The sequence below is a fragment of the Buceros rhinoceros genome, unplaced genomic scaffold (genome assembly GCF_000710305.1).
Source record: "Buceros rhinoceros silvestris isolate BGI_N320 unplaced genomic scaffold, ASM71030v1 scaffold21906, whole genome shotgun sequence".
Lineage (NCBI taxonomy): Eukaryota > Metazoa > Chordata > Aves > Bucerotiformes > Bucerotidae > Buceros > Buceros rhinoceros.
The window spans coordinates 17287-29093 of NW_010417391.1; the positions used below are offsets into that span (position 1 = coordinate 17287).

The 11807-nt window shown below is 46.9% G+C and overlaps 1 protein-coding gene across 1 annotated transcript in view; it reads left to right on the forward strand.

Annotated features, from left to right (window-relative positions):
- Positions 1 to 953: 953 nt before the first annotated feature.
- Positions 954 to 11807, forward strand: part of SLC4A11 (solute carrier family 4, sodium borate transporter, member 11) — a gene marked incomplete at its 5' end in the record, with an annotated part of 62907 nt that continues 52053 nt past the window's right edge. The window contains one exon of the mRNA XM_010138202.1: positions 954 to 1004. Coding sequence (XP_010136504.1) covers positions 954 to 1004 — 51 coding nt within the window. The remainder of the gene's footprint in view (positions 1005 to 11807) is intronic.

Here is an 11807-nt window from a genome sequence, read left to right on the forward strand (position 1 = left end):
TCTGTTAGCTCACCGTGAAATGGGGCATGCTCCTGTACAGAAAAGCTGGTGCTTCCAGCCCGTGCAGTCTGAGCTGTCAAAGTATTAAAAACAGCCAGGCTGGGTTTGGGTACCAGACTTGGATCACACCTGAAAGCAGGTGCTCCTGTGCTGGTCGAACGTCTCTCTGTATGGCAAATACCCAGTTCACCAGCGTGTAACTGCAGAACTGACTCGCTAACAAATACAGCGTGTTTCAGAATGAATCATGGGGTCCTGGCACTGCTGTGTTTGTGGGTTCGCTCTTGGTCAGCGTCATTTCCCATTTGTGGCTTTCTCGTCCGACCCCGTTGGTGCAGATGGTGTTTGCTGCAGGACCCCAGCTCAGGAAGCAGGCCAAGGAAGGCTACAGCGCTCTGGTGCTTATCTTAAAGTGCCAAGCACTGTTCTGGGATATCCTAATGATTAGGAGCAGCAGAATAGGATGTGGAATCCCATTCTCATCTAAATTGAGTTGTTTTTCTAAATTAAACTATTTAAATGAAATTAACCTAATTAAACTAAATTGAAATTCTTTTTATTTGAGCATAAGCTACAACCTGGGCTTCATTATGCTTTGTAATTTTTGTAAAAGCCGTGTAGATGCTTAGCTTGTATTACTTTTGCTTATACTTGTTCAGGTTTGGTAGGTCACTGATGATCGGGCTTGTCCTGATCTTTAGTCTTGCTGTTTTGTGGTCCCAGCCCAGGATGTCTGATGCTGCTGAACTTTTTTAAGCAGTGGCTGTGACTGTATAGGGTGTAGTGGTAAATGCTAAATAAACAAAAGTCTAAAGCTACCACATTCAGGAACAACTGATGCCTGCAGTATTTTGGGGCTGGCTTTTGTAAACCAGGCTTAACAGTGAGCTTAGCAGTAAGGCAAAGACATTCAGCAGCTTGATGATTCTCATGTTTCCTTTCTGTCTTTTTAGAGTCTCCCCCAGCAGCGATGTCAAGGAATGGATACTTCTTTGAAGAGAGTGGCAAGTATTATTTAACTTCTTTGCACATCGTATTGCCTTATTGGAGGGGGAGCTGCGCTACCGGGTTAGCTGAGAACCTGAAGCAGGTGATACAAACCCCATTTAGCTTAAGGAGCACGGAGACAGTCTCGCGTGGTGGTTGTGTAATCTTGTACTGGAAGCAGACTCTGCGTTTTTAAATCCTGTAGATGTTCTAGATATTCAAAGCAGTAAATAATCATCTTTGCATTGTCATCACTGACTATTCTGGCTGGCTCCTTGTTTTTCAAGTTCTCTCACGATGTTTGTCTGTAATACAGGCTGGCAGGTGTATTTGCTTGTCTTTTTCTGGAGTGGAGACCCATGTGTAGGTGTCAGATGTCTTTGGAGGCAACTTGCCAAGCGCATCAGGCAATGTTGCATGGCTCTGGTAGATACATCTTTTAGTGCAGAGTGCCTGAGGCTTCTTGCTCTTGAGAAGGTGCTGTGCTTGGGGTATTCAGGGCTTCCAAATGGTGAGAGCAGAAGACTAAAATGCTGCCGTCATTTAGGCCTGTAGATGCTTGTAGCTGTTACAAGGGTCATCCTTCTTATTCTAGGGGACCAAATCTTAGGTTAACATCTGGGAAGGAGAGGATTGGGAATGTAAGAGAGTGTCCCAGGCTGGGATCTGGAGGGATGCCTAAGCTTCCAGCTTCTTGCTGAGAGCAGTGTAAGAGCTCAGGGAGAAATGCTGTTGTATGGTTTGGAGGAAGGACAAAGGCAGCTGTCTTCTGGAGTCACCTACTTCATCCTAAACCCACCTGCCCCGGAGAACACGAGCGTGGCTGTCGGCCTGGCATCTTAGGTGGAAAAGCCCTACATACACCCTCTTCCAGGACTCAATGTCTTGTCTTCCTCAATCAGTCCAAATAAACCACAACAACAGAAAAGCAGCTCTCTGGATGTTTTTAGAGCACATATTTGTAGCTGCGGCATTCCCTGTGCAAAGCTCCTCTATGATGTATGCGACTTGATGCCATGGCAGTGAGCATTTATTTCCACCCTATTTATTTCTCAGCTGCTTCTTTTGTCTTGAGGTGATGACAATACCTTTGAGCTGCCACTAAGGACTTCATGAAATTGTGTATGCTCCTTTCCAGGTGGTTGGGGTGAAGGAGGGAAGGAAGGTTCCTGCCAAGTTCCTCTCCAGCCTGAGTGTGGTATTAATTGTGATTGAAAATACAGTGGATTTCTTGGTTATTTCACGCTCAAATCTGCTCTTATTCTTGCTCCTCATTACAAACTGACCTTTTTTAAAAGTTCAGTTGCTGTTGAGTGATGAGTCACCTCCTACTGCCTGACTTAGTTGAGGGCTTGTGTGTTTCTGCACAGAGTATACGGACAGCGCATCTCGGAGGCTGCCAGTGTGAATATTCGCATCCCTCTGCGAGGCAGTGCTTTGGCTCTCTCTGTGAAGAATTTTCTTGCTTTCAGATTCTTGCAGATTTACCCAAATAAGTAATAGGGGCTGGAGGGAACTGCAGAGGAAGAAGTTACCTTTTCACTTGGTTTCAAAACCGCTTGTTTTGAAATGGAGCTATGTAATCATTAAGCTGTTTCTTGGCAGTGCTTTTTCGGATCTGCCAGTTCATTATGGAGACCAAGAGATGCTCTTGCCACACCTTGAAAACAAAAAACCCAAACCAATCCCGGAAGGCAAAGAAAAAACTAAACCTTTTCCTTCAGTTCCCTTAGCACTTAAATTTCCGCCCCCCCCTCCCCCCCGCCCAAGTAGAGAAACATCTTTTGATACTATTGCTCTTTGCACAGACAAGCTTTTTCCTTATCTCCTCCTGAGATCTCACACATACATATGGTTTTCTGCATCCTTAGTAATTAGGATGTTTTTGTTTCTAACCATATCTGAGGCTCTGCTAAGAGACTGTGGCTGGCTGTGGCCGGCTAACTTTTTTTCTTACCCTCGTTGTGTTCTCAATAGCAGCTGCAGCAATGTCAAAACGTGAAAATTGAGACTTTGAGACTGCAACACCAAAGCAGCACTTTGTAGATAATCTCCTGGATATTTGCTGTTCATAACAACTTACTATTTAATAATTTGTAGCTCCATTAATTGGCGAGAGGCTGAGGAAAGCCCAGGAAAAATTATCTAGGAAATGGATGTGAAAATATGACTATTCTGGAAGCTTGGAGGGTTGTTATGGTGCCAACCTGTGTGATAACTGGCAAAAAAATCTGGAAAGTTACCCAGAGGAGCCCATGTCTTTAGCTACAAATCCCAGTTCCCAGCATACTCTGGTTTTCCTCTGTTGCTGGAAGAACTTCTGTGGCCTTTAGTGCATTTGCAGACGGTAAATGGCTGGAGAAAACAATCCCTTTAGTAGAGGCAACATTAAGAGGAAAAATAAGTTTGTGCCTGCCCTGTTAGAAGTTTCTGATAAGTGAGTGTGGTGGCGGCTGTTGGCTCTGTTCTGTTTTCAACCCATGTATATTGTCAGTCGTAACAGTTGTCCTCTGACACATCTCACTGATGGAAATACATGATTTTTACTCATTCTTTTGCATCTGTGGAATAAGCCTCTAGCACAGGGAAATGAACAAAATCTGGTATGGCCCAGTAACATTTGGTGTCTGCCACCTGCCCTGGGTGTGTTTAAGTCACTTGAATCTTCAGCAACGTTGTTTAGTCAAATGAGATTTCTTCCTGGCAAATTTAAGTGACTAATGAGATGATTGTGTAGACCCAATCCAAAGCTAAGGATAATTGGAGACTTGATGAAACGCAGCTTTGGCAATCAATGTTTGGAATAACAACTCATCAGGCCCCACATTGTCCCCTGGCTGTCGTCCTGGGTGGTGGGGGGAGTATCCAGTGCCTGCTGCAAGTGGATTAGCTCTAAAGGCATCGGTATAAGATGCAAGTGATTAAATTCTGCCAGTGGATGATAAGCTTTTTAATTGACCCAAGAACTTTCCCTGCTAAGACACAAAACCGGAGGCTTTCTAGCCCCTCTCACAAATTTGAAAGGAGTCCCAGTATAGTGCTGGTGGTGCCTGGATTGATGCATTGTTTTAAAGCTGGATCAACAGATACTTCAGCATAAACTTTTGTCTTCCGGAGCAAATCCCTCACTGCTTGGTCTCCTCTGACTTATTAATTGGTTTTGCTGGCACAATAAATTGCAGTTGTATTGAAGGGCCCCAAGGCCCCAGTCTGGCTTAGGGTGTTTGGATAGATTTTATCTGCTTGTTTTTGTTTTCCAGTTTGCAGTTCGGTTTGGTATGTGTGCTGTGGGGTTTTCTTCTTTTTTAAATTTGTCTCTATCTGTCTTGGAATTGTTTGCTTAACTAGGAGATTAATCTAAATATCTTGATATAACAAATCCTTTCGCAATGGGTTTCCCTGGATGAGATGCCCGGTTTACCAGCAGGAGATGTGCTACTGATGGAGAGCCCAAGGGGCTGGCTTGCAGGTCTCTTGCAGGTTTTCATTTCTGAGAGCTATGAGGAGGCCTGTAGTAAAAGGAACGCTCCTGCGCTCTGTCGGTTTTGGTACAGATCTGAAATTCCACGTGCTGCTGTGTTTTGTAAAAACAAAAAAATAAAAATAAAGCTCTACTGAATTACTTGGATTATTCACAACATTTCCTAGAAATCTGGCTGTGAAATACAATACTGGAATTAATTCAAAAGTGCCTGGGTGTTTTGGGTTGTGCTGGGGTTTTTTTTTGTAGCAGATCAGTTCTTTCAGTTCTGTTATGAATTATTACTGAAGTGGCAGGAAAACTTTTGTTTCAGTCTGGTTCTTTGTGACAAAAGACTGACTCGATGTAGGGTTGGGAGCATGTGACTGATGTTATGGCCAGCCCGTAGTGGAGGGATCTGTTGCTTACAGGATGCAGATCTGGTCTTGGTGACTCACCTGCTAGACACTTTCTACCTTTTTTTTTTTTTTCACAAAAACTTTTGTCTGTGGTCTTGAAGCACTCTGAAAGCTTACATAATGGATTGGCATCTCCATAGCGGGTGGCTGCTACTCCAAACAGCTGCAAACCCGTATCTGATGGGCTCCCAGTGACTGGTTCAGAGCCAAGAAGCATCACCCAACTCTTCCCCAGCTCTTCTGCTGCTTAAGCTACCGATGGTGGGGCTGGGATTGGAGAACACTTCTCTCAATCCCATGTAGATGACCCAGAGCAGCCAATAGTCTACCTGTGCCAACCCATATTTGGCTTAATAAAGGAGGTCTTCTAACCAAAGCATGGGGAGGTAAGTTCTGGACCCCTCTTGCCAATTAGCTGTCAGCAGCAGAGCCTCAGCAGTCCAACGCTGCAGCCTGTAGGCAACCCTACCCTTCCCGTTGTCTTCTCCTGGGCCAACATAAACCCTGTCCCCATGCCTGCCTGTTGCATGATGGGTAGATGTTCTTAGGACAGAAACAGTGAGCCTTGCCAGGGAATCTCTCTACTCTGAGCCAGAGGAAAAGCTTAAAATTCTAGCGAGCATCCAGCTGTGTGCAGAGCTGCTTTATTTAATCAGCATGGCTTAAATTTTTAATTTTGTGGGAGACAGCTTTGCAGAATGTGACTTGATAGCAGCCTTCAGAGGGTGTTGCTCTGTGGCTACAGCACTGCAAGTGCTCTTGTCGGTGGAATCAAAGTACTGTGGTAGGAAGGAAAGAATATTTCACGACTGCTCTTTGGGCCCTCATGATTCAAAACAGTATAAGTAACCCCCTAACTTTGAAGTTTAACCTCAGCAGAAAGAGAGGAAGAATATGGGCAAATATTTCCCTAAAGACTGCTGGTTTATCAATGTGTGTGTTCTCCTTTTGTCTGGAAAAGGAGAGCTGTTTTGTGAAGTAGGTGGTTCGCTGAAATTGGTAACTGAGACGTGACCAGAAGCTTGCCTTGATTAATGTGTGAGGGTAGGATGCTGTTTAAACCCTTTTTTTCTGGAACACTGTGTGGATCAGGGGACAGAGAACACTTGCACAAAGTTCTTCCTAGTCTCTCCTGAATCCTCTGATTGCTTTATCCCTACCAATATTCACCAGCTGTGAGGTTATCTAACCTTCAGAGGCAACGTGAGTCCGTGTTTTTGTGCAGAGTGTAAAGGTCAAAATGGAGGTGGAGGCTCTGTAAGTAGCTGAGTTTCCTTTTGCACCCACTGTTGGGGATTTGGGTATTTTCTGAGTGATGCAGTGAATCTGCAAGGCTGCAGTACTCAGAAGGAAGCAAGCTTTCCAGTAGTTTAAAGCTCAGGCTGATCACTTGAGCTCAGGTTAATTAAAACTTCATGCCTTTCCTGGAAATTAGCGTCTGTTGTTTGTTAGAGCAAACTGAAAATCCACAAGTGGAAAATCAGACGAAGTGGACTCTTAACTTAATGCCTGTATCATGACTAGTTTTTTGGGTAGATAGAGAGCTTAATTATCTCTTGAGTTCTTTAATGCTGTATTACTGCGGAGCACTGGGATCTCAAAGAACCAGACCTGATTTTAGGGTGATGCCTGTAGAATGATAGACTGGTTTGGGTGGGAAGGGACCTTCAAAGCTCATGTAGTTCTAACCCCCTGCAGGGAGCAGGGACATCTGCAACTAGAGCAGGTTGCTCAGAGCCCCAAGGGCCAACCTGACCTGCAATGGGGCCAGGGATGGGGCTTCTCCCACCTCTCTGGCCAACCTGGGCTGGTGTCTTATCACCTTCACTCAGTGTCAAACATTTCTCCCTTCTCTCTGGTCTGAATCTCCCTCTTCCAGTTGCCTTGAACACTGCCAGGGCTGTCCACAGCTGCTCTGTGCCCATGTCTCACCACTCTCACGGGGAAGAGTTTCTTCCTAATATCTACTCGAAATCTCCCCTCTTTCAGTTGAACCCATCACCCCTTGTCCTGTCCCCACAGCCATGCTGAACAGCCCCTCCCCAGCTTTCCTGTAGCCCCTTTCAGCACTGACAGGCTGCACTAAGGTCTCCCCGCAGCCTTCTCTGCTCCAGGCTCAACAACACCAACTCTCTCCCCCCTCCTCCCAGCAGAGGAGTTCCAGCTGTTGGATCATCTTCATAGCCTCTTCTGGCCTGCTCCAACAGGTCCATGTCTTGTGCTGAGGACACTATGTCCTAGCTGGAAACTACCTTTAAATCTATTGAATATATATGATTATTGCTCTTGTTGTCCTTCTGTACTTGACTGATAATTATTCTGCGAAAGTGGATGCAAATAGTTCTTGGGCTCTTCCAGGAAAAGAACTTGCAAACTCCTGTTCTTGACCAAGCACAGCAGAACTGGCTGTTTGGCTGTGTGAGGTTTATGGCTTGAAATGCGAAAAGTGGAGTCGACCGCTGGATTTCAGTTCTGAGTGTCTAAAGCAGTGATATTCAGAGGAAAGCCTTTGCTTTTCCCAAGGTGGAATATCTGAGGTAGCTGAATCCAGCAGGAGCACAGTGCACACCGTTGGCTCTACATTCTGGCGAGGTAACCGCAAGTCCCGTTTTGCAAAACCGGTAATAAGGTCTGTCCTGCTTCTGTGCTGTCCACCTTCTGTGTTGAAAAACTCATTTGTGAAATCTGAGATGGTTTTTAACAGGGCTAGCTGATAGTGTTGGATTACCAATCAGTGAGCTCAGAATACCTCTTTTAGGGAACTTTAGCTTCCTGACTTTTTGAAGTGACTTTGTGGGAGGGGGCAACTACCACTGCTGAAGAGGAGGAGATGCCATCCCATGATTCTGGAAGCTTCAGCTTGGATTTGGCTGAGGGAATAGGCATTGCTCTGCAAACAGGTGCTATCAAGGAGAGCACTTTTCCAGACTTGAGGTGTAGACTACCTTGGACATTGAGGATAAAAATCAGTGGTTTCCAGAAAATTGCTTTGAGAATTCGGAGGGTTAAGGTAGCATTTGTGGCAGCATTCAGAAATAAAGCCAGTAAATCTTGCAGAGGCTTAGCACAGGTCAATAACTTCTGACAAGCTTTGTTTTTAACTTTTCTGTTTTGCCCTTCTAATCTCGCTCCATGGGTATGTAACTCTTGTTAAAACAGCAGCAGCAGCAGCAATATGTTATCACAGAATCATCTGGTTGGAAGAGACCTTTTAAGCTCATCAAGTCCAACTGTTCCCCCAGCACTGCCAGGTCCCCACTAACCCCTGTCCCTCAGCACCACATTGACACATCTGTTCAACCCCTCCAGGGATGAGGACTCCACCACTGCCCTGGGCAGCCTGGGACAGCCCTGCACAACCCCAGTGGGGAAGAAATGGTTCCTCAGGGACAACCTCAACCTTCCCTGCCTAAATAAAAAGTGGATCAGGCATATGCTCAGAACTGCAACATCTGGGTAATGCCAAAAGGAAAAATTGTCCCATCTCCCCCCCCAAAAATCCTCCTTAGATGTCTTGCCTCGCTTGCTGTGCCAGCGTGAGTCTGCAGAGAAAGTGGGTAGATGCACGTGCGCTCCTAACCCCTGGTTAGTGTGTATGCTTGTGGATGTTGGTTTTAAATACTGTGATTGGCTTTGTCTCTTCAGAAGCACACAGAAGGGTTATGCTGGGGCTCTCTCTGACATAGGTCTTATAACCTGGGATGTGAGATTGTTGTCATTAGTGACATAGCTGCTATTCTCCTAGGAAATTTGAGTTTGATGATTAAGGTTTTGGCTTTCTCTGAGAGAAGCCTGCAGCCCCTGGGCTGTGAGCGCTGCTCCCCCAGGGCAATTAAGCTTTTCTAGGGAACATAAATGATGTGGCTGAAGCTGTGCTTCCTGCTAACTGCTACTCGGCTGATTTTATTACCCCTGGTGCCACTAAAGCAGTGGTGGGAGAGGTAATGCCACCTGCAATTGCTGCAGCTCAATTCACTGCTTTTTCCAACATCCTCAGTGCAAAGGAGCTGCAGGGCAGGCACCTTGTCAGAGTTGAGAGAGGGCTGACAGCAGCAGGCTGGGGGATATGAAGTGGGTCTGAGAAGATGGTGGGAGTGACGAGGGAAGGCTAGGGATGGGTACTGAGATGCTGGAGCAAGGCAGGTCTGGGCCAGCTCTGAGTTACAGGTGTGATGCTTTAGAGGGGAGCGAGCTGCACTTGTTCTTCCCAGCACCTGCGTAAAGTAGGGAGATGGCTTGTTTTCATGTTGCACATGTTGGACTGAGGTATAGAAAGACTTAGGGTCAAGATGTGCTACTTCTGGCTGCACAGGGGGAGGAGTAGGTTTTGTTCTTGCAGCACTGGAGGATGGTGCTTGCCGTCCTTGGGCTTGTGCACTCTTCATGCTTTTCCATTTCTCTTTGCTATGCATCCTGCAGGTGGGCTGAGGGGGATTGTCCTGACCATGACATGTTCTTCAAGGTGCGGGAGGGCTGCACTGATCTTCTCAGCCAACCTTAAATGAGTTCCTGACTCTGGTCTCCTATTCAGCAAAATCTCTCTTGTCTAGTGCTTTTAGACCATATTTCAGGCTGAAGCAGCACTTCCTGTGCTTGGAGATCTGACTCACCCTGTCATGTAGCTCATGGTCCTCCAGCAAATGCTGCTTTTATATGAAGTGACAGAGATGGGGGAGGGTAGTGCTTTGGAGATCTTAAACTCTTCCCCAGCAGATCTGGAGTGGAAAGGTGTTTTTCCTGTCTTCCACCTCACTGGAGCAACTGCTTGTAACACAAGACTCTGCTTCCATATGGAAAACTGATCAGGATTTACACAAATTCCACAGCAGCCACATCAGATCCTGCTCTGAACTTCTGCAAAGCACCAGTTGAACTTTCAGGGGAGCTGAACAGCTTCTGCTGTCGCTCGTGGCATCTGCTGCCCTTCAAGCAGCAGGGATGGCACTTGGTGATCATCAGGCGATGGGGGAAAACAGCTGCCAGGGCTGGAGGCAGCTATTGAGCCGTGCTCAGAGGGAAGGGAAGGTGCATCTGCCGTGCTCACAGCTCATCCTCTCACCTCGAGGTGACCCTGGTTCTGACAGGCATAAGTTGCTTGCGTTTTAAAATGCCTGGCAGGCTAACAGGCTGAAGGTTTCAAAACACGAGTGGTTTAAAGCCTTGAGGTGGTTTAGTGACAAAGCAGGCACCTGCCCGGCAGTGCAGTTCCTGTACAGCCCAGGTTTGGGATTATTTGCAAGCCGAGTGTTTTGTCCGTCCCTTGCCCAAGGGACGTGAGGCTCGGCTGCCTTTTGTTCTGCTCTTTCCTCCCCTAAAGAGGGAGGAACAGAGGATGCTTCCCTTGCCAGAGTCCTCGCTGACCTCTGCCCAACCCTCTGATCCTACTCCACCCTTGCCCTTCTTCCAGCTCCTGTGCTGCTTCTCTCCTGTCCCCAGCCCTCTCCGTTTTCAGGGCTCTCCACAGCAGTGCTCTTATCAAGTTGGTTTCAGAGGTGAATAAATAGTTTTCCCTGCTTGGCTCTTACCCATCTGTCTTAATTGCATTAGGGCAGTGGGGGAAACCTCAACCATGTTCTCTGAGCTGTGTGCTCAAACCATCTTTCCCCCACGTGCCTCCCATTTGACCCAGCAAAGGGGAAGGATGGAGAAGTGCGGACCTGTTTTGGCAACTTCCCTGGGACAGCAATGGCCCAGGGATATGGATTCCTGGATGTGACTGAGATGGGAAAGCCAGGGTTATGGATTTGAGCCTAGCCCAGGCTGAATTTTGCTTTGCAAGGCTGCCCAAGCTCTGCTGGCACCAGTGGGGCTGTTGGAACTGATGGGCGCTCTGCTTTCCTGAGAAGTTAGTGTCCATTTGTGCCTCTTGGAAGAACCATACCCCAAGTTTGTCACTTAGTTAGGGGTGGAGGTGCTTGCATGGGGCTTCCTAGGACTTCCAGTGTCAGCAAGCATCTTGTCTGGCTGTTGTCCATCCCTCTAGGATACTGGCTGCCCCTCAATCCTGGCACAGCTGCCAGGCCTTGTGCAGCTGTTTCAGACCTGGTGGTGCCCATAGTGCCATGAAGCTTCAGGTATTGTGTTTGGGTATTTCTATGCTTTGCTCCCTTCACATCTTTCCATCTGTCTTTTGACAAGTTTCTGTTGTGCAGGGATGGAAACAGCTGCCTAAACTCCACCAGCAGCGGAGGATGGCACTTGGTGCGTTCTGCTGGCTGTCTGTCAGGCACCCCGGCTGCTTTTTGTAGCCTTCAGAGCAATTTCGATAGGGTGGATTCATGTTCACTCCTGTCACGCAGATATATGAAAGAGGCAGAGATTGGGAGGACAATTAGTCTGAGGAGTTTTGTCAGGTTTCCTGTGCCTCAGCCAAGCAGCTCAGGAGTCACCTGAAGGCTTGAAGCCCCTGCAGCCCTCTGGGGGAGATGCTGAGTGCTCCGGACGAGCACCCATCACCACGTTGCTTGCGACAGGAAATGCTACAGCCCCTGTCCTGCGTTGCTGAGTTCCTGTTTGTGGCCTTTCTGCTTGGGGCTTGTTTTTTGCTGTGGTGAGCTGTTGGCTCAAGATCCCTCTGAGACTGCACGCTGCTGTCAGCTGCTGCCTCTACTATGTTTGCTTATATGAGGCTTTAAAATAAGTCATCAATATTTTAGTTTCCATTCAAGCCTCTGCCTTGAAGCTCACCCTTTTCATTTTGCTGTAGTGCCTAAAGTGAGCTGATGAAATAGATCTCTCCTGCTTCAAATTAGGCATAAAAGACTGGTCAGAAGATGGGTAGAAGCTGCTGAATAATCCTGGTAATGTAAAAATGGACATTCTGTAATGTCTCTAATTCTCCTAATTAAATATGATACACGAGCGCACCGCAAGAGTCCTCCAGCTGCTTCGTAATAAAACGCTGCAGCGAAGCAGACAGCCGCTGAATGAGGCGGGTTGAA